Source organism: Pristis pectinata, chromosome 3, assembly GCF_009764475.1.
Source record: "Pristis pectinata isolate sPriPec2 chromosome 3, sPriPec2.1.pri, whole genome shotgun sequence".
In the NCBI taxonomy this organism is placed as follows: domain Eukaryota; kingdom Metazoa; phylum Chordata; class Chondrichthyes; order Rhinopristiformes; family Pristidae; genus Pristis; species Pristis pectinata.
This window is the reverse complement of record NC_067407.1, coordinates 82,551,513-82,579,092: the sequence shown is the minus strand read 5'-3', so window position 1 is coordinate 82,579,092 and position 27,580 is coordinate 82,551,513. Positions and strand designations below refer to the sequence as shown.

At 36.9% G+C, this 27,580-nt stretch overlaps 1 protein-coding gene across 2 annotated transcripts in view; it reads right to left on the bottom strand.

The window, feature by feature from the left end:
* kiz (kizuna centrosomal protein) overlaps positions 1 to 27,580 on the bottom strand; it is a 123,236-nt gene that overhangs the window by 76,728 nt on the left and 18,928 nt on the right. Inside the window, exons 1-2 of one of the 2 annotated variants that reach the window (XM_052011539.1) lie at positions 22,341 to 22,514; positions 12,846 to 12,938 (exon numbers count right to left, since the gene is read on the bottom strand). In XM_052011539.1, the coding sequence (XP_051867499.1) occupies positions 12,846 to 12,938; positions 22,341 to 22,403 (156 nt within the window). In that variant the 5' untranslated portion in view covers positions 22,404 to 22,514. Of the gene's footprint in view, positions 1 to 12,845; positions 12,939 to 22,340; positions 22,515 to 27,580 lie in introns of those variants that run through there. The other variant, XM_052011538.1, reaches the window with a different exon arrangement.

Here is a 27,580-nt window from a genome sequence, read left to right as displayed (position 1 = left end):
ACTCACTCTTCTAAATTGCAGCAGATATAAACCTATCCTATCCAACCTTTCCAACACATTAAGATTCTTCCTTTGAGAAGGAGATCAACAGTGTGCACAGTACTCCAGATGTGGTCCCACCAATACCCTGTGAAACTGAAGCACAACCTCCCTGTCTTATTCAATTTCTCTGGCAATAAACAATTATATTCTGTTGGCTTTCTTAATTACTTGCTGTACCTACATCCTGCTTGGCAGCCTAATTTTTCTATTTATAATTTAAAATCTAAAAATTGCTGAGATGTAATGTTTTCAGCAAAGATAAAGTAAAACAGTGGCACTGATGCACTCTGTGGCATTATTCCAAAGCAATTGTTGCACGATATCGTGTTCTATTCAGCTAAGATTCTTCAAGTGAAAATGATGCCATGATTTACTGCAATGCATTTATGTCCATGAGATACAAAAAAATGTCAGTGAAAAAAGCATCTGGTATAATTTGTTTCAACACTTGAACTCTCGTAACCAAAGAACAAACAATAAATTTTATTTTCTGGAGAGGATTTTATCTGTACAAGTAAAAATATTAGAATATTTCTTCTGAACAACATCAACTTCATGAATATCTTTATCAAGTGGGAAACAATCAATGGATACAAATATTATGTTTATATTACAGCTTTTAAGACTTTTTTCCCCAAAAGCTGGTGCATATTGGTACATTTTAGTATTTTTCACTTTTCAAATTAATAAAAATAATTATGAATGGTACATGTTTTATACACATTTGTATTATAGGGAAAAATGTTAATATTCTAAATATAATTATTTAGTATTTACAAATATTGTGCCTCAGTGCAAGGTTCACAATGAGCAATGTGCCAATAGCAGCTAATCACCTTTTTGTCATTAGAGTAAGTCAGGAAAGATGGTAATGAGGGGTCTACCCATGTCCAGTTCCATGATTTTTTAAAATAGGACCATGCAATCCTTGGATCGAGTGACAACTAGCAAGAGAAGAAAACTGGCAACATAAGCAGGAAAACCTTCAAGAGAAGGCACAGTGGCAGGTTATGTAGTAGGAAGCTAGTAGCAAAGTGTAAGGGATTTGAAGATCTAGAAATCAGACCTGGTATAAAACTCATGGTTTATTGCACAGCAGTGATCCTTATCTCATGTACACTTTGGAGACCTGAACAACCTACAGCAGATATCTAAAGGTACTGGAAAAATACCACCAATGCTTGCTCTGCAAAATCTTCCAAATTCACTGGAAGGGTCAGTAACCACTCTCAGGCCAACATACCAAGATTGAGATTCTAATTATACCTAGTCAGCTATGTTGGCAGGTCACATTGCTTGACCAAAACAAGATTCCAAAAAACAGAAACTTTACTCTGTCATGGGAAGAGATTACCCGGCAGAAAGAGGAAAAGATTCAAGGATGTGCTCAAAACCTCCCTAAAGAAAACACAACATCACCATGGACTCCTGTGAATCTCTAGCCCATGATCGCTCAAGATGGAGAAGGAGCATTCCATATGATGTTATGATCCTCAGTGTCATTCATTGGGAGCACACAGAAGCCCCACAAAAAGTGTGGTTGTTGAAGATGATGAATGGCTGAAATTGTTATTTAATATACATCTGCAAATACAGTTTGTCATAATCTTCAATTAAAATGAAAGTTTTATTGAAGGAATCATTGGGTTAAAGGTGACTTGTCTGTCACAATGGAGACAAAGCAAATTAATTTAGCCAACACTATCCATAAGATTACTGCAGACTTTCAGACTGTACTTTAGAAAAAAGCCTCTCTAAGATCCATGTTTAACCTTATAATCTTAATAATAAACTACCCATTCACTTGCCCCATCAACCACCACCTGTCCATCTGTGGAAGAGCCTGCAGTTCCCACATTGGCTTTATTAGCCACCTCTGAACTCACAAACCAAGTTGAAATAAATCACCCTTGATCCTGAGTGGCTGCCTAAGAAGAAGAAAGGAGTTAGTAAGTCAGCAAACCATAAGTGAAGAGGGGCCACCAATAAAAAAGTGAAGATGGTATAGACTGGAAGCATGAAATTAGATAGATCAGGGCAGGATGATAATGTAGCTGTGATAATAACACCAGGAGACATGAAAATCAGAACAAGCATAAAATTATAAATTTACATTAGAGTAAATCATAAAAACAGATTCTGAATCAGGTGCTGAAATGGGGGTTAAAATCAGGATGTAGAAAAAAAATAATGATATTCCCAGTAACCTGCCATACTATCAATTGTGGCGAGTATTTTAACCCACCTACAAGCATTAATACTGAAGTATTTGGAAGACTGCAGCATTCCAGGGAGATGGTCTGGCTAGAAGAATGAGTAAATGAAAGTGAGAGCGAAATGAGGTTAATCAGATAACTTGGATGAAAAATCATGGCTAATACCATGTTCTGCCTCTAAAGGCCAGTGTAAATTTGTTTTTTCCAGCCTTTTGACCCCTTGGTTCTTCCTGGAGACTCCTGGAAGCAATCAGGATTATAGTACAATAATGTAAAATGTAAAATGAATTGCAGATACCAAAAATCTATTCTAAATGTTTAAAACTGTTGGCACAGTATTTCAAACTTCAGTTTTATGTGTTAAATGCACAATGTAGTAATTTGATATATGTTGAACTGAGTTTCCGAAATTCAGTCCTTTTGCGTCTATGGAATCAAAGGAATGAGGCTCATCCTGTACACATACAACATTACAAATTTCAATTCCGTATGAAATTGGAATTATGTATGGATGATTTTATTCCATGAACTCTTCTTAACAGTGTGGTTGTTAAAAATGACCACATGACTAAAATCATCATTTAATAAACATCGTCTGCTAATACTGTTGTCATAACCTTCAATTAAAATGAAAGTTTTATTGGAGGAATCATTGGGCAAAGGTGACTTATCTGTCACCTTAGAGACAACACAAATTAATTTAGCCAACATTATCCATAAGATCACTGCAGTCTTTCAGATTGTACTTTGAAAAAAGTCCCCCTAAGATCCATGTTTAACTTTATAATCTTAAAAATAAACCCAAATAAATTCTGATTAATCTCTGCTGATGTACTGAAGTAAAAGAAATAACCACCTCCCCAACAACAAAGAACACAGATTCTGTTTCTTTTCTGATAAGAGTCTTAAATATAAAACAGTTAACTGTATAATAGTGTTCACTGGCTTCCACAGAACCAGCCCAGTTGATATATAAGGCAGGTAAAAGAGGAAAAGTTAATTTCTTGGCTGAGTGATTCCATCTTTAGCTGTGGGGCACAGTAGAAAGTCTTTCACAGAAAGTAGCAGTTGATTCTTCTATCAACCTACAGCACACACACTCTTCCAAGGAATGTATTAAATATGAAAATCATAACATGTTATCATCTCGTTCCAGCTTCAGCGTAGTCAGCTTTTTGTAATGAATGCAGCAGCCTAAGGGACAAGTGCTGCCAGCAATGCAACTTCCCTGAATAATACAGAGTTGGAGCCATTTTACTTATACCATTATCCACTAACTGAGGGTTTGTGCACACATTCACAAGTGACTACTCTTGGCAGTGTGCTCCAAGTTATTACAAGATATTACAGCCATTTAATTCAAAAGAGCTTTGCTGCCTCTATACATGGAATAATCCGTGGATTTCAACTGCATCATTTATTTGACAACACTACAAAAGACCAGCAGCCAGCAGTTGGCATAAATGCATGGCTGATTTTACAGTTCAATATTTTTAATTGTGCAACAGTAAACATCATATATAATTTCATTTTAAACCATCAAAATATTGCTACAAAATTAAGATAACTTTCTGGTTAATTTAAAATTGCTATTTTGGTATGGTTCATTTTATTGGAACCTCCTTAATTTATTTTTAAGACTATGGTTTTTATTTAAATTTCATCAGTTTTACATGACATCTTGCACATATGTGAAATATCATATCATTAATTGTGTAAAGGTAACTAAATATTTTTTTAAATGCCCAGAAGGGAACATTTATTTTCAACAGATGTGTTTCTCACACAATTAAGGAAAAAAAATAACTAAATGATTGATCCAGAGGTGGGTTCAAAATCTGCTATGGGAGATCGGTGTTAGTTGACATTCAGTTGGGAATACCCTCATCTGAGTCTGAAGATTGTGAGTTCAAGTCCCACAGCACAGAACTGAACATCAGAAAAATTACCTCAAATACTGCCAGACAGAATACCTGCTACCATACTCATAGTTTTCGTCACACATTGTGATTGACTCTAAATGTCTCCTCTAACAGCCTTACAAGCCACTAATGTGTACACATGGTTATTACGAAACAGAATAATGCTATTACAGTGTCAGCAACCCAGGTTCAATTCCGGCTGCTGTCTATCAGGAGTTTGTACGTTCTCCCTGTGTCTGCGTGGGTCTCCTCTAGGTGCTCCGGTTTCCTCCCACATTCCAAAGACATACAGGTTAGGAAGTTGTGGACATGCTATGTTGGTGCCGGAAGCATGGCGACACTTGCAGGCTGCCCCAGAACACACTACACAAAGATGCATTTCACTGTGGGTTTGATGTACATGTGGCTAATAAAGACATCTTACAACTTCTAAGTAGAATGACAATATTGTGGCCTTGAGAAAGTGAACCGCAATTTCAATATAGAGAAAAAAAATCAGGTGCCAATTTAAAACCAATCTATAGAACAAGAGATATTAAGATAAACAAATGGAAGATATTCTAAAGAGATTAAGTGTGTCACAAAAGTACATGACGATATATAGCTTAGGCCATTCAGATCTGAGTCAGGGTTTATGCTCCCTGTAAGCCTTCTCAGATCCTATGTCATACAACTTTATCAGCATATTCCTTTCACATGTGTAGCTTTCCCTGAAGTGCATTTATGCAATTTGCCTCAGCTATTCCATGTGTAACACTTTCTGCACTATAACCTAGAGGCCCCTTATCTGTGGTCCACTACAAGACTAGACTGGCCTGCTGAGTTACCCCTGGGCTCAACTACATAATTTCCTTTGTGTCCACAGTGAAGATGTTGGGGAGTGGATTGGGGAGGTTGTGAAGGATTATGTGATGGTGAGTAAGTCACAGAGAGAAGCAGTCACACTTGAAAGGGGGGCTGATGAGAGCTGAAAAGAGAATTGAGACCTTGAATTGGTTGGGGCAGGCATCTAAGGGAGATCTAAGAGAGGACTAAGACCTTGGAGAGGTTGGGGTCGGGGGAGGACCAGAACTATGAAGGTCAGGCCAATCAGTGAAAACTAAAGGAGACCTTAACCTTCCACTTAAACCTGCTTCAATGCTTGAGATCTGAATGATTTGCAGATTTCATATACCTGATAAAGGTTAACATGTGATATCAAGACATTATAATGCAATTGACAATCACTGCACATGCCCAGTGGCCTCCATACATGTGCATGTGTAAGGACCCACAACAACTTTACCCCACAGTTTTTGTTTACCTATAAATTGTCCTCCAAACACAAAAGTTTGGGTGCCATTGCTCCAACCATCATCTCAGTGAAGAAGTTCCTTCTGAATCCCCTATTAGATTTATGAGTCACTGTCAAAGAGCACTGGATAGAGCAAAGACCATTGGAAGTAAATTACCCAGGTATATCCTGTTCACTAAAACCAGGACAGATCCAATCTGACTAATTACTACACTAAGCAGTTGACGCTCAATCATCAGCAAGTGATAACTAGTGCCATCAATGGTGCTATTCAGCAGCACCTATTCACCAATAACCTGCTTGTCAACGTGCAGGAGTCCCTCAGGACAGTGCCCTAGGACCAACTATCTTGAGCTGCTTCAACAATGGCCTTCCTACCATCATACGGTCAGAATTTGAATTACATTCATGGCTACTCAGAAAATGTAGCAGCCCGTATCTGCATACAGCAAGAACCTCAAAACATTCAAACATAGTTCCAAAACTGACAAATAACATTGGCCCCACAGAAGTACTAATTAATGACCATCTTCAAAAAGAGGAAGATTAAACACTGCAACCTTGGCATTCAATGCCATTATCAACATCAAGTCCCCCACCATCAACATCCTGGGGCTCACCATTGACCAGAAACTCAGCTCAGCCAGTTACATAAACATGATGGTTACAGGAGCTGATCGGAGGCTGGGTATCCTGCAGTGAGTGACCCAGCTCTTGTGACCCCAGAGCTTTTCCACTATTTATAGACTGGTTGGTTTATTATTATTATTATTGATACAGTGAAAAACTTTTATTTTGCATGTCATTCAGGCAGATCATGCCATTCATAATTACTTTGAGGTAGTGAAAACAATGCAGAATATAATGTTGTAGTTACAGAGAAAGTGCAGTGCAGGTAAACAAATAAAGTGCAAGGGCCATGACGAGGTAGACTGGGAGATCAAGAGTTCATCTTATAGCATATGAGTGGTCTGTTCAAGAGTCTGATAACAGAAGCTGTCCTTGAGTCTGCTGGCTTGTGTTCTCAGGCTTTTGTATCTTCTGCCCAACGGGAGCAGGAAGAAGAGAGAATGACCAGGATGGGAGATGTCCTTGATTATGTTGGCTGCTTTCCAGAGGCAGAGGGAAGTGTAGAGTCAATGGAGGGGAGGCTGGTTTGCATGATGGACTGGGCTACCTTCACAACTCTCTGCAATTTATTTCTGTCTTGGGCAGAGCAGTTGCCACATCAGGCTGTGATGCATCCGGATAGGCTAATCTGACAGCATCTCCTAAACTCTTGAAACAACATTCTGCAACCTGACATGTTAATTTCATATATTTAATCTAATACATAAGTTAAATATGAAAATGTAATGATCTACGCTCAGTTCAAAATGTATTGATGTAGCTCCAACCTAATGAGGCAGAAGTCCACCTTTGTTGTCATCAATAATATACTATCATTCTTAATAGGAAAATAAAATCGCATCCAAACAATGAAAAGGGGAACTCTCCTAAGAGAAGCCAATAATAGTTTCCTTCATTAAAGAGCAGTTAATTGAATGAAATTGTTTATTAAAACCCATGCAACATTGGTTTTAACAATGCACTTTAGCATTCTAGTGACAAAGAATACATTCTGCCAAACTTTTCCACTTTTCCCATTAAAACGTCCCCAGCATCAACAGATTTAGTATAAGATTTTAACCTCCAGGATTGAACTTTACCATTCATAATTTGTTCTAATCTTCACCAATTTAACCAGAACATATTAAAATGTGTTGAGTGACAAACAAAACAAATACCTGACATATTTTCAGATGACGTTACTGAGGAACAACATACAGGCATAATAAAAGGTAGCAAGGATAAACCTTCAAAGGAATTAATAATCATCGCCATGGTACTATTGCAATTTAGGGATTAAGTGGGCCTCACACCAAATGAGCTGGCATCACATATCGAATTATTTTGATAGCACTCCCAGCACTGAGGGCATTTGTCAGATACCATGAGAAGGGATAGAGGCTAGAACACTAAGCATCAACAGGAATAGAATGGCTGCCAATGTCGGCAATTTGCAGTTATTGCTCTTCATGTTAAGTGGGATTAGGCCACAATGACTCTTTCATTAAATGGGCATTGGAGGTCAAATAAAATATGGCATGAAGGGTAACCCTATTGAAAGGAGGGTCAATCTGCAGGGGGAGAAAATACTGTTTGGCACAGCCTGCCCTAAAATGTATATTGCAAAATCAGAAGGATGCCTAATTTGTGATTAAAAAGAATACAGGCATACTGCACTGCTAGCCCAGGGTATATTGCACCACATGAATTAGTACCAGTATGCTTTGGCTGCAGAAATCCTGAAATGTGGTGAGTCGGCATACACTCATGGAAAGTATTAGATTATTGACCTCAGTATAAAAACTCAAAATTATTTAATTCTTCTTGATTTACTCTGGAGCTGCTAGACTCTCTTATAGAAATACAATGAGAATATATTCTAAATCTTTCAGCACAGGCAAAAACACAACTTAGATCATTCAAAATTAAAAGGCATACACAACACTTAAGGGAGTTTCTCAATAAAATAATAACCAGTCCATGGTTTAGTCGTATTTCACCTTATCTTTTTGTTTTGTGATGGTCCTTTGTCATTTTCTATTTCCTCTAGGGAATGGTTTGTGGTCATTTATATAAGATGAATACCTTCCTGTGTAAAACACAGTGTCAGCAGTCTTCAAATAAGCATAATATTGAACTCAATCTTAGATTTATCTACAGACACTATAACAAGTATTGCTGTGCATAATTATTTCAAGTTAGAACTGGACCATGAATTACTGCTTACAGGTATCAAGGCATTTCTTGACTTAGCAATACCAGGAAAATTCTTGATGTAAGGTTTTCATAAGTGCCACATACATGTAGCACAACATGATGAAAAGCAGCAAGGGCATGGGTTACTTGGAAGACATGCTTAATTTATATCCAAGATTACAGCCCTATCACTGTTTTAAGACAATGTAATTGTCAGTTTTGGATACAAAGAAGAGGTACATAACAACATTGCTGAGAAGCATAGTAAGCTGAGGATTGGGAGATTTAAGAAAAAAAATGTTGATAAACTGGGAGAATAAATTAGCAAGAAATATAAAAAGTAAAAGGTTTCAAAACAATTTAAAGAGGAAAAGAGAAGAAAAATTGTCAATCCTTTAGATGCAGAATAAATTACAATCAGGAATAAAGTTAAGGCATGAAACAAATATTTTTTTGTCTGTCTTCATTGTAGAAGACAACGCACAAAGCAGAAATAATGGGATATCAAGGATTTAGTAACAGTGTGGAATTTAAAGAAAACAATATTTCTAAAGAGAAAATACAAGAGCAAGTAAGGGGATCAAAAACTGAGTACTCCCCTATACCTCATTGCTTGCATCCCAATCTTTTAAAAGTATTCCATTTTTATTTATGTGGTAACAGGGTAATTAAAAAAAAATGTTTATGCAGCATCAACATGGTTTTATGAAGATAAAATATTGTTTTTTAGATTGTAGCTGGCAGTGTGGCTAAGGATGAACCAGCGGATTGAGTGCATCTTGATTTTCAAAACATGTCTGATTAGAATATATACAAAATGTTGTGCATAAAATGGGCTCAAAGGGTGGCAAAGTACAGATTCACATGGATAGGTCATTGATTAAAGGACACAAAACAGAGAATGTGAACTATTCCAGGATGTAAATAAATGTATCTTTTTCAATTTGACAAACTATTACAAGTGAGGTGAACTCTTCAGGAAGGAGAGGCAATCGATATCTGCTGGAAGGAACATTTCAAAGACCTCCTGAGATGCAACTGTGTTCCTGACAAGTGCACGTTTGATTCCATCCCACGACAACAAGAAGTCATGAAGGCCATATCCCAACCCAAATCTAAGACCTCGGAGCAGGTCGTATTCCTGCTGAAATCCTAAAACTTGGCAGTGAAGAATGAGAAAAAGATTTCAAATGGAATACACTGTTGGAAACATAAGGTAACTTACTTTGATAGGAAGAAAACAGAAAAACAAATATTGGTGTGCAGAGCAATCTGTGCTGATGATTAAATGTTGAAAATAAACATGCAGGTACAAACAGAAATGGTAGTTTGTCCTTTACTGCAAAGGGGCCCCACCTCTAAAAGTAAGATAATCTTGCTGCAATTATGCAGTGCTTGTTGAGACCATGCATGGAATAATGTGTGCATCTTTGATCTCCATTCATAAGGAAGAACGTACCTGCCTTGAATACAGATCTGTGTAAATTCCCAAGGTCGATGTTTGGGATCAGGGGATTGTCCTATGAGGAAAGATCGATCAAGACTGAAGTTATGAAGACAATCAAGACTCAGGGGGATGAGAAGATGGATGCTGAGGAGCTATTTCCTCATGTTGGAGAAGTGGACAAGGTTAGGGAGCCATGATTTTATTGAATGAAAGAGCAGGTTCAGGAAGCACATGTCTGCTCCTGCTTCTGCATTTCTATTTATTTTCATTTCCCACACAAGCTAACCTTTGGCTTTTCTGAAAGAATGTCAATTTGTTATCTATTACTTGCTGTGGTCCCTGCCCACAAACAAGAAGATAGAGTGCTCATATTATCATTTTGTGTCAGATTTGAACCTAAGCCTGCTGAAAGTGAAAGAGTAGTGGCTGACAAAAAAATATTCAATACTGTGTGATGCAATTCAGAACATAAAATATGACAAAAATATTTAATAAACAAAGACTGAGGTAACCAGTGGGAGTATTAAGGACTATTTTAGCAATCAAGGAAGGTGACCTTTTAATTCACATAATTGGTGTCAAACATTGAACATTTGTTTTTGGCGGAATTTGCTTCACTGCCTGAATCGTTATCATGTTGACTTATTGTGTGGGAGTAAAGAAATGAATGGCAAAGATATATTATGGAACTACTGCATAACTTATTTTCCAAAATATCATTATAATCAATACTAAAGAGTGCGAAGGGCTAATTTATGCACATTTTAATGAATATGCCAAAATTAAGGTGGACATTTGAAGGAGCACAGGGAACTTTCAATAATGACCTAACTAATACTCCTTGCTTATCTGTGACTACCTTTACATATTATCGGTGACTACCAAACAAATTCAATTGTTGGAAAGTCCCAATGATATAATAATGCACTATACAAATGCTAACTCTTGCTGATTTATAGGGTGAGAACTTTCCAAATTGTTTAGCTACATCATTTTATTGTTGTCACATCTAATCCCCTTGTCTCTGGCTTTATAACAGCAGTAAGAGCTCAAGATTCAGGACTGAAGAGGTTAAATATAGTTGTGAAGGAATAGAGCAACAAAAGAATTAAATTAAATAGCTGAACGATAAGTGCACTGTTCAGCAGCATGATATCTCCAATCTACTTTCTGCTTCCAATACTGATTTAAAATTGACAACAATTCAGTCACTTGTACAAAAGGAGAACTGATTCCCAACTAAAACAAAACATTTGTTCAGACATTGTTCTAAGGATCATCTATAGTTGGGGTATATATTTTTTAATTTTTCATTTATTTGTCAGAGTGAAGGTGACAAGTAATGTAGTCTTGAAGGAGATACATTTATTTTTTGAGTAGAACTCTGGCAATTCACCTGCTTCTGGTTACTTCATGTAAAAGTATACTGTATATGGTAAATAGCCCATAACAGCAGCAAACCAGCAGCAGTGTACAGGGCATTCCAAAGATTGACAGAAGTGCATTGTCAGGGAAACACCAAGAAGCTTAATGCTGAAAGTAATTGACAGCCTCCATGATCCAAGGCAGCTTAGCAAAATCACTAGGTGCAAGTGTATATAATTCCAGTCTCTAGTAATGTCATCCTTCCTACAGATGAGCACATAAAAGCTACATGCATTTTTAAACTGGCATGATGGTACTGCCTTTCCAATGAATTTACCTTACTTTTGAGTTAAAAGGGCAATTTTATTCAAATTCTTTATGAAATATACTAATTTTAAAGTTCTACTGATTCCTCAGGAACACAGCAGTAAAAAAAATTGGAGCTGGAAGACAAGCATCTGTAAAATAGAATTGCAAAAAATGTTAAGTTTGTCACCCCTGACTTAGCGTCATGACCTGACCAGGAACTGAATGAATAATGCACAAATGAATGTGTTAGAGCTAGTAGTCTGTAATTCCCAATGACATTTATAGAATCATTACCAAAAAAAATTAAATAAATGACAACAGGCCTTCACAATTACCTGCAATTAAAGTCATGAGCATCAATCCAAGATTCTGCAAGATCACGGAAGCTCCAATAGCCACCTATGTCCAGATGGAATGAATCTTGGAAAGGATGCAACTAAACTGACATACTGATGAACCTCCAATCTGACCCCAAACCTAATCATTCTAATGAATGATCCAGGATACCAAAACCATTGCTTTTTAAATGTTTAAGGAAAGAATTTTTAAAAAAATGGACACAGGAAAAGATTATGAGATTAGGAGTGGTGACAAAAGTTCAGTTAACAAGTTGATTTTAAGGAGAAGAGGGAGTTTTTTTGAATATAAGAAACAGGCAACTCTAAGCTGTTTCTGATGACATGGTGATAGGCAAACACTACTCATAGTACATGGGCATGGAATTTTAAATGTCGAAGTTTATGAAGAATAAAGTATTGTATGTTAGCCAGAAAAACATTGATATAAGAGATAGCACAGCTAGTAGAGCCACTACCTCAGAGCTCCAGCAACCTGGCTTCAATCCTGCTCTTCAGTGTAATCAATGTAGAGATTGCACGTCCTCCTTGTGACCCCGTGAGTTCCCCCAAGTGCTCCTGTTTCCTCCCTTGTTGCAAAGATATGAGTTGGTAGATTAATTTGCCACTGTATATTGCCCCTAAGTATGTTGGTGAGTCACCACTCCTAATTTCATATTCTTTTCCTCTTTGTCCTTTTTTTTTACTTAAACCTTGTAGAAGCAGTGGTTATCACATTGACGTAGTATATCTTTTACCTAAGACTGGAACACTTAACATTTTGACTTTTTCTCTAGTGGCTTGTATAATATCTTCTCATTCGCCATACCACCACATTCTTCCACATCAAGAGATGATGTGACAGAAAAAGGAAGTGTTCCAAGTACTACAACAATGAATCAACAATGACATCTCCAGATATCAAAAAGTTTTCTATCTTCATTTGCGACCATCCCAATACATGTAAATTTACTGAATAAGCTCAATTATGACAATATTTATTATGTAATCACAGCCCTCTTAATTGTCACATGAATAATAAATGGAAATTACACAATACATTAGCATGTCTTTGATTTTCCTTGAACAAAAATTGTTTTCCATCCTTACCTGTTCCATGTTTTCATCCTTTTCCTTTCCTTGAGTCTTTAATTTCTCCCTCCAAACCGGAAGTAACCTTTCCATCTGTTTTTCATATTCCATCTATGAAAAAGAATAATATGTGGGAGTTAATATTTTTCTTTTTAATGTTTGCTCTAGTAATAAACACAACATATATCAGCTGCAACTTCTAGCCTTAGATGATTAATACGGCTGAGCTACAGGCATTAAAATCACCTCTACGTGAGACTTTGCCCGTGTGGTTCAGAAATACTGTACCAGCAGCTGTATAAATGTTGGAAGTGGGCTATAACTTTGGAAACAGTATACAGTAGCAACATAAGTTTTCCAGCTTCACTTACAAACTGAAACCTGTTCGGTTTCAGGTAGGACAGTTTTAGGACCATGTGTCGCTAGAGTAATTGAACACAAGAAAATAGAAGTAGGAGTAGGCCACCTGGCCACTCGGCCACTCAAGCCTGCTCTGCCATTCAGTACAATCATGGCTGATCTACGTTGGCCTCAACTCCTCTTCTGTGCCAGTTCCCCATAACCCTCAATTCCTCGAACTACCACATATCTTTCAAATATTTATCTATTTCCAACTTAAATACTTTGAATGATCTAGCCACCACAACTCTTTGGGATAGAGAATTGCAGAGATTCACGATGCTCTGCAAAAAGAAATTTCTTTTTAAAAGTTATCCTCCAACTATCTATTGTATCTTGTAACTATGTCACCTCATTTGAGACTCTCCCACTAGTGAAAACATCTCAACATCTACCCTGTCATATGCCCTTAAGATTGATATGAGTCAATAAGATCATCCCTTATTCTTCTAACCAGACAAGGTCGTCAGCTTCACCTCACTTTATTGCTCCTTTCCTTCTACCAAGAAGCAAACTTTCAGCTTAAGGTAAGACCTTCTCTACTTTAAGTGAAAAAAGTGAAGAGTTAATAATTGCTTCTCATTAAAAGATAACTCCTACTTTTAATCTAAACTGATTTCCAAGGCATTATGCAACTAGTTTTAAATTCCTAAAATCGCCATGACCACTTTCTGTCAAATCTGGGATTGTAAGGTGTATTGCTAGATTCTGTTGAAATCCTCTGCGTTGTAAATCATTCAAACAATTGTAAAACAATTTAAAAGTGTTACCCACAAAGCTTCGGAAACTTGGAAAATTCTTCAGTTTCTATATATTGTCCTTCTTGCATTGCACTTACAACAAATTTATCTATTGTTGTGCATTTTTACCTTCTGAAAGCAGTGAAAACATAAATCAAAATGGAGGAAATCTGAAATAAACAAAATGCTGGAGGAGCAGAGAGATAATGAGTTTCAGATTTCTCAAGAAAAAAATTAGGAGGCAAAGAGACCCAGCATGGCAGCGTAGCGGTTAGCGCGATGCTATTACAGCGCCAGCGATTGGGGTTCGATTCCCGTCATTGTCTGTAAGGAGTTTGTACGTTCTCCCGTGTCTGCGTGGGTTTCTTCCGGGTGCTCCGGTTTCCTCCCACATTCCAAAGACGTACGGGTAGGTTAATTTGGGTTTAAAATGGGCGATGTAGACTTGTTGGGCTGGAAGGGCCTGTACCACGCTGTAAATAAAATTTACAAATAATTTAAAATATCCTTGGCAAGTAAGATTAAGGAGAATCCCAAGACATTCTATAAGTATTTCAGGAGCAAGAGGGTAGCCAGGGAAAGAGTGGGTCCCCCTAGGGACTAAAGGGGTAATCTATGTGTGGAGTCAGGGTATGTGGACGAGATCCTACATGGTAGGCAGCTCCAGAAGGATAAAGCATGTGGGATTTTAGCCGACCTGGCAAATTGGATCCAAAATTGTCTTGTTGATAGAAGGCAATGTGGTGGTGAAAGGTTGCTTTTCTAATTGGAAGTCTGTGCCTCATGATGTACCTCAAGGATTGGTGCTGGGATCCTTGTTGTTTGTGATATATGTTAACGACTTGGATATGAATGGAGGAGGAATGATTGGTAAGTCTGCAGATGACACTAAAGTTGATGGTGTTGTGGATAACAAAGTATATTGCCCAAGGCTACACCACTATACAGATCAGATAAAAAGTTGTGCAGAGCATTGGCAGATGGAATTTAATCCCTAAAAGTCTGAGGTAATGCATTTTGTGAAGTCAAATAGGGGCAGCACATATACACTAAATAGTAGGCAGCTAAGCAATGTTGTTGAACAGTGGGAACTTGGTGTTCACATACATAGAGCCCTGAAAGTGGCAAAGAAGGTAGATAGGGTATGGCATGCTCGCCTTCATAGGTCAGGGCATAGTATAGGCTGTCCCCGGGTTAAGAATGCCCAACTTATGGACACATCCTAGATACAAACGAACTCCCATAATATTATTAAATTCAAAAGACCCAAGTACAAACATATGCTCATTCCTACAAATGGCAGAACTAGTTTCTTCTCTTTCTCTACTTTTAGTAACTTTCTTTCTTATCAGTCTTATGTGCTTTTGATGCCATTCATTACAATATTCTGGAGGTATGGTTAGCATATCGAATGATTATTGTGTATTTTCCAGCTTATGGACAAAATCAACTTATGGACGTCTGTAAAAATGGAACCTGTTTGTCACCCAGGGGCAGCCTGTACATAAAAGTAAGGATATTATGCTGCAACTTAACAAAACACTGGTTAGACTGAACTTGGACTATTGTGTGCAGTTATGCTCATCACTATAGGAAAGAAATTGTTGCACTGGAGAGAGTGCACTAGGATTCACCAAGATGTTCCCTGAATTGGAGAACTTTAGTTAAGGGGAGAGATTGGATAGGCTGGACTTGTGTTCTCTGAAGTGAAGGTGGCTGAGGGGGTGACCTGATAGAACTATACAAAATTATAAGAGACATAGATAGGATAGATAGTCAGAATTTTTTTCCTATGGTATGAGTATCAAAAACAAGAGTCCATAGGTTTGTAAGAGGAAGGAGTTTTACAGGGTATTTTAAGGGTTTTTTTTCTACACAGTGAGTGGTTGATATCTGGAACTCAACACAGAGGTGATGGTGGAATCAGATACAATCACTATGTTTAAAAGACATTAGACAGACACTTGAATAGATAACACATAGAAGGGTACAGACTTACTGCAGGAAATGTGAATGGCAAAATGGTCGGCATAGGCATGGTGGGCCGAAGGGCCTGTTTTAGTGCTGTACAACTCTATGATATTTTCTTAACACAGAAGAACATAAGAAAATAGGAGCAGGAGTAGGCCACTCAGTCAATCAAGCCTGTCCCACCATTAGTTGCTCCAGGCCGCAACTTATGTGGCAGTTCCCCCTAATCCTCAATTCCCCGATCGTCCAAAATTATTCCCCAATGATTTATTCTTCACAACCATCCAGAGTAGAGAATTCCAAAGGTTCACCACCCTCAGCGAGAAGAAGTTCCAAAGCAGCTCAGTTTTAAATAAACACTGCCTAATCTTGTAACCATGTACCCTCTTTTGAGATTCTCCTACTAGTGGAAACATCTCAACATCTATCCTGTCATGTCCCCTTAGATATTATATGTTTCAATAAGATCATCTTTCATTCTTCTAAACTCCAAAGAATATAGACCTAATTTCTATAACTCCTCATGATAGGACAACCCTCTCATCCTAGGAATTAGCTGAGTAAATCTCCTTTGGACTGCATCCAATGCCAGCATATCCTTTCTTCAGGGGATCAAAACTGTGCACAGTATGCCAGGGCTGGCCTTGCCAGTATCCTGTACAATTGTAACAATATTTCCCTATTTCTAAATTCAGCCCTCTTGCAATAAAGACTAATATGCCATTTGCCTTCCTAACCACTTGCTGCACCTGCCTACTAACTTTTTTGTGATTCATGGACAAGGTCATCTAGATCCTTCTATTCATCATTCATCTGAAATCCTTCTCCATTTAGATAACAGTCTGACTTGAAATTCCTTTTACCAAAGTGCGCAACCTCACATTTTCCCCACATTAAATTCCACTTGCAAAGTTTTCACCCACTCACTCAAGCTATCTCTATCCAGTTGCAAAATCTTAATGTTCTCTTCACAACGTGCCCTCCCATCTATTTTCATGTCGTCAGCAAACTTGGATACCTTACACTCTGCCCCTTCCTCCAGATCATTAATACAAATCATAAATATTTGAAGGCCAAGAACAGATCCTTATGTCACTCCACTGATTACATCCTTCCTGCCTGAAAAAGACCATTTATTCTGATTCTCTGTTTTCATTGTGATAACCAATCTACAATCCATGCTAACTCGTTTTCACTCATACCATGTGCTCTTGTGCAGTCTTTATATGGCAGCTTGTCGAACACCTTCTGCAAATCCAAATACACTATATGTACAGGTTCCCCACTATCAATTCTGCTTGTTGCATCCTCGAAGAACTTTAGCAGATTTGCCTAACATGATTTACCTTTCAGAAAACCATGTTGACTTGGTTTGATTGCATTAAATATCCCTAACATCATCGACCCAAAACGTGTCTCTGTTTCTCTCTCCATAGATGCTGCCTAATCTGCTGAGTATTTCCAGCATTTTCTGTTTACTTGTTTAAGGGAAAACATAAACTCCAGTGAACAGTTATTGATAAAGCATTAGTAATGCCATAAGTTAAAGTATAGTGGCCTTGTTGGAAAAATATCCAGAGAATGGATTCCATGAAAAGGCAAGATGATGATTTAAGTTTCTTCAAGTTAAGTATGTTGTCAGTTAAAACAAATGGAGAGATATTAAAGTTCTAATATTAATGATGCAATTAAACCTTTTTTTTTAATTTTACTGTTCTATTTTCAACAAGTTAACAAAGAAACAAATAAATTAGCGGTAAAAGTTACAGTCAAATTACACGCAACTTTTTGACACTCATTGTAAAAGACTCAAAGAATGTTCTGGCACAGAATCAGACCGTTGTTCCACATGGGCCACCTAGTTTAATCCCATCCTTCTGCCCTCATAACATTTAATATTCCTCAGTTTTATTATATTTATAAACTGAGTTTCATCAATTTTGACAGCAACAATACACTCAAACTACCTTCTGACAAATTGTTTTCTATCCTAGATGGCACTCTTCTCCACAAATTGTCTCCTAATGCAGTTAACTGCCATCTACTGTGGTACACGTTGGGCTCACTGAAACAGTCAAAAGGGAAGACAATATATTCACAGTTTAGCAAAGCTGATATGAATTAGTATTGGATATTTTTCAGAAAATTATATGCCTTTTCGGAGTTGCACATTCCTATTTTTGGTGGGCTCATAACTGATCACAAATATTAAAATTATTCTTTTCATGAAAAATGGACAAATAGTCCTGCTTTCTGATATGATTAACAATCTACTAACTGAACTCCATTCCCAAATCCCACAAGTTTCAAAAATAATATGACTTCATATTTGCATTAGCAGGTTGCAAACTCTCCATCTCTCCCCAACCAATTCCCAATCCTGAATGATGGGGTGCACAGTGACGCAACTAGTAGAGCTGCTGCTTCATAGCTTCAGCAACCCAAGCTCAAATCTGACCTAGGACGCTACTTGTGTGGAGTTTGTCTGTTCTTGCTGTAATTGCCTGGGTTTCCTCTGGGTGCTCCAATTTCCTCTCACATCCCAAAGCCGTACAGGTTAGTTCATTGGTTGGCCATTGTAAATTGCCCATGGTAATTTGGAGATTGAATTGATGGGAATATGGCGAGAACAGGTTACTGAGAAAATTGGTGGGAGAATAGGCCTGTTCTTTGTACTGGCATAGACTTGACAGGCCAAATGGCTTTCTCTGCCAAAAGAAAATATGAATTATTAAACCTGGAACTTCATTTTAGTTCTGAAATGAAACAAGAGTGAAATACTCAAAGCAAGATAGTAGAAAAATGTATACCATGTTTGGAGAGGGGAGGAATGTGGAGAAGGAAACCATCAAGCAAACAATGTTAATTAAATTGTGCTCGTGATGTCGCTGTATCAAGTGCCATTTTAGCAACCAACAAGTCTGACAAGTCAGTTTACTGTTTGTGGATAATATAATTCCATACATGGAATAAAGCAGCTCCAGAACAATATATTTGTCTCAGATCCTGAAAATTAAGTATTTATTCACTAGAAAGGCCTTAAAGAAAGAGCCAGACCCACAGTGCAAACAGTGAAGAAAAATGATTCAATCAACGTTCAAGTAACATCATATAGGAAAGGTACTGAGTTAGAAATGGTTGGTGCATTATTTGGTTCAAAATAACAGTGCAGACATAATTAGTACAACTGCTGTAGATAATTGAAAACCAATTAACAGCTGGTGAACTTTAATTAGTAATTTTGCTTTTTGAAGCCAACATTACAGATCATGCAGCAAGTCAATGATTCAAGTTAAAAATGTCATTGTAACGCCAATGATTTCAGAGGAAATTGCACTGTTACACTAAATATATTGACCTCTACACCATACAAAAGCAGCACTCTAATAAAAAGCAATCTATGACTGCAGATTTCATAAGTAGCAACAATAAAGTGGTAAATTAATTATTTTATACTTTAGACTGCAAAAACACATCTAGTGTTCTGAATGTCCTCAAAATCTTCCTTCCATCACTTATATTTATTTCACTTTTGCAAAAGCTTGTTCTTTCAGTATAATTAATTTCATAATGGGTATGCATGACAGAGAATGCTCCTATAAGCATGCAAACCTAATATCACTTGTTGTATGCTGGTTGTCCATTCTCTGCATTGGATGCTGAACTGGAGATATCCTGCAATTTTAAAATTTTGCAATAGCCAAGCATGTAGTAATACATGTAAATATTAAAATGATTCCTTAAATCTGGCCTGGATATATGGTTGAAGAAAATAAACATCTAAGGTTTCTAACCCTGATTATTATCTGGTGACTTAATCTCCTATCTATTGTTGGCAAGATGCTAGAGTCAATAATCAAAGTGGAAATAACTAATCATTTAGTAAAACTGAATACAATCAAACCTATTCACGGTTTTATGAAAGGTGCTCAAATTCATTGAGGACGTAATAGGAAGAGTTGAGGGAGGGGAACCTGCAGATATCATGTATTTAGACTTCCTAAAGGCATTTTACCAGGTATCTGTTCTTAGCCCTCAATTGTGTAAAACTTACTGGTGTTGGACCTTACTGCAAAGTGTTTGGAGTAAAAGAATAGGGAGGTTTTGTTGCAGTTGTACAGGATGTTCATGAGGCCACAACTGTTATACTGGGCCACAGTTTTGGTCTCCTTACCAAAACAAGGAGCATTGGAGGCAGTTCAAAGAGATTCACCAGGCTAATTCCTGGGATTAGTGGGTTGTCTTGTCAAGGCAGACTAAACAGTTTAGGTCTGTATTCCTTGGAATTTGCAACATTTAACATCAGAAGACGGCTTGATAGGGTAGATGAAGTGATATTTTCACTAGTAGGAGAGTCACAAACAAGGGGATATAGCTGCAAAATAAGGAGACAGTCAATTTAAAATTGAGCTGCATAGAAATTTCTTCTCAGAGGCTAGTAAAGCTTTGTAATTCTCTTCCCCCAAGGGTGGTGGAAGCAAGATCATTAAATATATTTCAGGTAGAGATGGATAAATATTTGAAAGATCAAGGAACTGAAGGTTACTGGCACAAGAGGAGGTCAGCATTGATCAGCCATGATCATACCAAATGGCAGGGCAGGCTTGAGGGGTCTGGTGACCTACTACCTACTCCTGCTCCTATTTCTTGTATTCTTTTGTTTATGAATGGAAAATCATGTTTGAATAATCTGCTGAAGTTCTTTGAGTATGTGACTAATAGGATAGAAAGTTGGAACCAATTGATGTGGCTAATTTGAATATTTGGAAGGCATTAAATAAGGCCCACATGGAACATTAATTAACGTGTTAGAGCACATGGAATTTGGGATAAAAAAAAACTGCTAAGGACTTAGAATTGGTTTCAGTCTGAAAGCAGAGAGAGTGAATAAACAAATCATTCTCAGGCTGACATACTATAACTGGGGGAAAACAATTTCAGAACAAGGGGTAGGCTGTTTAGGACTGAAATAAAGGGTGGTGTACCATTGGAATTCTCCACCCCAGAGAACTGTGGAGGCAAATATCCAGAAGTCTATTGATTTATATGTTCATTCAAAAGAGTAATCAATAGATTTCAGGATATTACAGGAAGCAAGTGATATGGGGATGGTGGAGGAAAATGGTGCTGAAGTAGAAGATCAGTCATAATTTTAATGAGGGGCAAAACAGACTCGAAGGGCTAGATGGCCTACTCCTACTCCTATGTTTTATGTTATAGTTATTCTTAATTATTTACTTTTGCAGAAGTAATAGAGGCATCCTAATAAAAAAAACTTCAATCACTCTGAGAACTTAAGTATGCAGAATGTTTCTATCTGTGCAACTAATTTTTACATTTAATTTTTTAAAAACATCCAAGTCTTTAGGAGTTGATAAGTATAGATCTCTTATGATACTACTTACATGAAACAAGATTGTGCAAGATACAAATGAAAAGGCTCAGTTAGATTCAACATTCAGCTTGTGAAAAACTACCATCTGAGACAACCAGCTACTACTCTCTTGATTATATTTGGTCAGTTAGGTTGAGCAATTGTGGTCTATGCTTCTGTAACCTAATGGTCAAAGAAAAACCACGATGTTGCACAGATATATATTCAAATGGACACACAGCTTACATGGAAACTGACAAACATGCATTCTCTCCCTTAATTATCAGGTTCTTAATTAATAACAACACTTTCAAAAATGTCAAGTTGGCCATTTAAATGAATTAAGTGGCTAGAAGGAGTAGCTACTATTGTTTTTTTTAAATCACGGGGAAAATCTCAGCAGAGCTGTTCAACCAACTTGCTACTCACTTAAACAGCATCAGTGTTCCCACCTCTACAGGGATTGCCATATTTTGACAGTATTTCTCCCTACTTGAACACTTAGACAATAGTTCTCAATCTGATGAAGTTTATGAGATAGTTCCCCTTCAGACTAAATGAGTTCAACAGCAAACTGACATCAACAATAGCATGAAATGTGAGACAAGATGGAAGTCAAGTTTTGGTCTGGGATTTAAATAGTATACTGTATAGGGACTTGGAGTGACTTCTTCATCTGTAGTGGTGACTCCAAAAAATGCAAAAGTAAATAAGACATAAGGGGCCAGATCTTGCTTGCTAATGATAGTAGTTCTGTTATCATCACTGTTCAGCCAATATGCCCAGTACCCCCAAAAATATTGAATCTCAGTTTGCTTTACTGTTAAACTCTCTATGGAGCCCAGAGGTGAAGCTCAGTCTTGCTGAGGTTCTGCAGGATTACACCAGCAGTTCAAAGCACCTCATAATATCCTGAACCCAAATGATTTAATTTTCAATTTCAATAATTGTTAACTTCAGTTTTAACAATGTTGAAGCGTTTCTAAATTTGAGACATTTAAAAACAATTAAAAGTCATAAACAACTTACACAGCTATCAGCTACACCAGCCAGCAGGAACAATTCAGAACCAGGATCTCCTGATAGAGTCATGGGAGGTCCTGTTGCCACTCAAAACATGCTGGTGGACTTCAGAATGCAGAGGGTCGGCAATATCAGCCCCTTCCCATCAAGATCATGGAGCAGTGTTGAAGAAAAATAAAAGGAAACTTCTTCCCCTGAACTCACAAGAGTAAATTGGTAAATTAGTTTATTATTGTCACATGTATCAAGGTACAGTGAAAAACTTTGCTTTGCATGTCATCCATACAGATTATTTCATCACAACAGTGCATTAAATATTTGTGTTCTTTTATTAAACATAAACTCTGGGAAAATTTGAGAGCATAAAGTGATGTTGTACGATAGCTTGCTTACATTCAAATAGTTTTAGGCCTCCAGAAGCTTCAGGTTGTCAGATCCTTTGTTCAGTAGAAATATACCAAGAAAAGTTGTAAAGATAATTGTGCACACATTTAGTAATTGTTCAAAGACAATGTTCAAAGGACACATTTTACATCAAGAACAAATCAGTGAATTACTGCAGCTTCCAATTTTTCCAGTCAGTTGATGGTAGTAACAAATCTGCAAGAGTTTTTCAAACCTTCAACTATTTTACAAGCATATCTTTTGTTACTTCCTCCTATTCCCACCTCTGTCTGTGCTTCCTTCTCCTCTGTTATATTCCCAGTTTTGATGAAAGGTCACTTGCCTGGAACATTTAACGTTGCTCTCTCTGCAGACACTGTCTGTCCTTTTGAGCGTCTCATCAGTTCCAGCTTACATTTTAGATTTTCTACATCTGCAATATTTTATCTTTATTTTACTGCAATGAACTTACTTGCTCATACTTTGTTCTACTCTGAATGATAACTAACAGTGGTTCACTACTTGATTTCCTTAATGGACTCCTAATACCACCACAGACATCTCAGTTTTCATCAAATTATATGGACAGTAATAAGTAGGGAAAGAATGAACTGCACTGAATGAAGATTTTTTTCATCTGTATTTCATTTTCTGGGAATAATGAAATTCCTGTTATCTTCAAACTTACTTTGTTCCAATGAGATCTAACTTCCCCATTCTAAATGCACATTTTTAAAGATTGCTTAAATAATACACCCCTTTATCTCCTGCAGTCTAATCTTTCCATCAAATGAGGTAGATACCAATGTTGACAATTGGCACACATCCCTCATTAAAAATGCATTTGATGTTGGTGTGTGACAGTGGTAGCTTAGTAATAGAATAAAAATATAGAAGAACAAATCAGAATGATAAGTACTAAAATAGGAAGTCATTCAATCCTTCCAGCATACCCTTCAAGGGAAACCAATAAAGAGATGAATCTGCCTTGCATGAATTTTTGCTGCACCACTCCTATGCAAAGAGGCATGAACTGGTCTTTCTGAAAGATTGCTTCTTGACCTTAAGCCTAAACTGATCTGTTACTGGTTTATACCTAAATTCCCTTGACCAGGTTTAACTTGAAATGATACTCAGGAATAACCTTCGCTACTCTATTTACTAAGATTCCTCAAAATTGTTTTCTTTACTGAGTCCAATTGTTTTTTAACCTTTTCTTACAAGTCAGTCATTTAACATGAAACCCCTCTCTATATCAGTTCCTCATGTGACTTGATTTTCCATAAGACTGCCCATTGTAAATTTTATCTTGGTTCGTCTATCACTCCTTAACCAAATCAAAAACCTAAAGATAATCCTCCTAAATGTTTCTACAAAGATCAAATACACCATGCCAACAATGAAAGGTTACCCTGTTAGGGTTAAGCATGCTGCTGGGCAAAAAAAGACCTTGCCATGCCAATGCCAAATTTGTAGCATAACCGTGGCTTTTTCCCACCTCTCAGTAATAGCTAAATGAAACTTCTTTCTGGACAGCAGCAGCATAGTTGAGATGTGGTTATAAAAATTGTAAAATGCATACTTTCCTTATCTAAAATGCCCTACATGTATAACTAATCATCCAGTTATAGTAAATATTTCAGTAATGTGTCAGAAAGGCTGATATTGCAAAAAATAATTTCATTGATGAGACAGTGGCCAACAGGATAACTAATATCTTTCAAATAATAATTCTACAGAAGCCACACAGAACCCCTGTAAAGTGGAAACTCAGACAGAATTTTCAGAAACATTATACTTTCCATTCTCCCAAGACTTGGTGGCTTGACACACCTCACAGAAGTGCAGTTCCAAAAATCACTTTACATGTATTCCTTTAAAATTAGACATAAAGTATCCACTCAATGTGCAATGAAAGGAAATGAAGTTTCAACATCTTAAACATCACTTTGTGACAATTTTCATCAGCTGGTTATTCCCTTTAGAACTTGAGAATATTATGGAACAACAATTGGTATTTTTTACCATCATGATCCATGTAAATTCCATCTGATAGTCAAACCTGCAGTCAGTGAAACCATCTAATGGTAATTTTTTACTGTATTGTTGTCATTAATTTATACACACCCACCTGCACCCCATGCCAAACAGCACTAATCACTTCTGGGTGGACATTGAACAATGCTCAGAGAGGAGATGGAGATGCCTCAAATATTGTTTATTATCAGTTCCTTCTTCAAACCCTTACCACTTATGATAATTTTGTTTGCTGCTGTATGTTTCGGCATACCTATAAATACTAGTATTATTCCAACCAATTACCATATTGTACATAATCTGTGGACAAATCCAGCAAACATCAAAGAAGTGAGAATAGAAAATTTAACAGGATAATGAGTGTGTGAATGTTCAGTCACAGGAACTAAGTGCAATGTCATCCGAGCAACTTTCATCTTACGCAAATATAGACATTGGTGTTGTGATTCAAAAGGGAATAGATAAGTTCCTGTAGAACACAATATGCAGTGTGCAAACTTGAGTTAGACTGTTAAACACAGTGTTATACTGTGTTAAGCATCATACATACAGTATATACTGGAAGTGAGCATACTGAATACAAGGATCTTCCCACGGTTGGCCTTGCTGAAGGCCAAATTCACAAGCTATCCCTCAAAAAAGAGATAAAAGACATACTTTTTAGTACATAAAAGTCACAGAGGTCTCCCTGTGAGAAAGCACATCTTATCTGCTTGTTATGTCTTTTTGGTAGTGAGACAGAGATTGGAAACTCAAAATATAACAAATTCTAAATGTGAGCCTCATCATTGCTCATATGAAACACCAGCATACTAACATTATCAACCACTTTTACAAAATCATTAGCTACCATGAAGTTTGTTAAGAATCTTGAATTATGAGATAGGTATTTTAATCATTAATTTATTTTAAACATTTTCATTGCCTGATTTTTTTTATCACTGAAATGATCATAATAGTGTTACATTCTACTTATTGCAAAGTTATATTATAATATTAATTGTCTAATAGCCATTGACTTCCTATATTTTATTCAATTTCTTACTTAATTACATTTTTAGTCAAAAATTGTTGCAAAGCTATAAAATTGTTAAACTATGGCAAACTATAAATACAGCTATTTGCAAACTAAAATGTTAAGATCAATCAATATCTCGTGAACAATTCACATATTATTTACTGAGGTGCACCTATTTTCTCATGTACAAAGGTTAACTAATGATAAAAACATCAAGTATCATAACTATTCTGGTAACTTAATAGATAATTCTAAATTAGCGTTTCAGAACGTCAACATGCACCCAATTCATTCATTGGTGAATCTTCTCATTCCAGAACTAAAACAAGAGTCTGTTATAATTTGAAATTAAAAGGTGATTTTTTAAACGTTTGTCCCTCCTCATTTGAAAATTACAATAGGTACAAAATTTCAGACCTACAAAGGCAGATCATAAATTGGATGTGAAGTAAATCAACCAGCCAATATTTTTTCACCCATGCCTGATCCAAAATACTTCCATGTAAATTTGTAGAACACATCAATAAATCTGATAATTAAACACCCTACATTACCAGTTCCCCATTTCCACCCTCCAGTTACAGATAATATACAATGACCCTTCATTCCTGAGAAAGCTGCATGATCATTTCCAAAAATAAGTGAGATGCATGCTTAAAAGTGAAAACCTATTTCATAAAATATGAATTAGTATTGATTTTTTAACATTGCTCCAAGATGGGATTTAAGCTTCATACAACAACAAAACTATTTAAATGCCAGAAAAAAGGTTAATTTTAATATTTTGTGGAATATTTGGAAAGATTTGATCTGCAGTTGAAATATGCAATAAAATGTAGAAACACTGTTTCAGAGTTCCAGAAAGTAGACATCATTAATGCAGGTTTTGAAGATGTCTATGTTGCAATGAATTTTCACATAATAAGTGACTAGTTATAAAACTATTTTGTTACAGAGTTGATAATTATTGAGCAGACCGAATATAGTCTTAGCTTTATATCTGAGGTAATGAACGCTTTTTAAAAGACAGTTTATTTTATAAAATAATAGCACCAATTTTATCCTCTCCTGAAGATGCTGATATTCAGTATAGCTCTAGTATGGCTCCAGTCATTCGTCTAGATCCACTCTGCTAATGAGGTAACTAACAATAGGCTAAAAAGTAAAAACCAGTGTTACACACATGCTTGTTCAGCACTGCACATTGAAAGAGATTGGCAGTCTTTTTCCTGCTACCCGACATAGAACAAAATGTTTTATGGTATTCTACTAAACCTGTGTTGACCAAGAAGTAAACCTGGAAACTTCTTGATCCAATTAGCTCAGTACAATGCCGAATGCTATTTCTTTCATTGAAGTAATTCATCTGGAAGCACTACACTTTATTAAGCTGCAGCTACTTATTCCTGCAGTAGAAGGATATAAAATGTTTCAATTTTGAAAGCAGAAACTATGAAAGTCGACCCACGCTGTAATAAAGCAAACAACAGCAGAACCAAGGAGCGTACAAGAAGTTATTTATTGCTTAACGCTAGCAGGAGTAGGGGTACATGGAGGAGCAAACAGTCAGTGCTGTTCTTCCCTGCACGTGGCCCAACTCAAGGAATACAGGGTGCTAACAAACTTAAATGCATTGTTCTCCCGTGGGTGTCCACCTACTGCATAGGCATACTCATATTTGGGTATGCTTGACCAGCTCACGCTGCCATTGGTCAAGCCGAGGCTGCTGTGTGCAGCCAGACAAGTTAACACATCTTTCACAGTTAGTCAAAAACAACCGTTTCCTTGTGGCCTTGAAGCTCAGCAA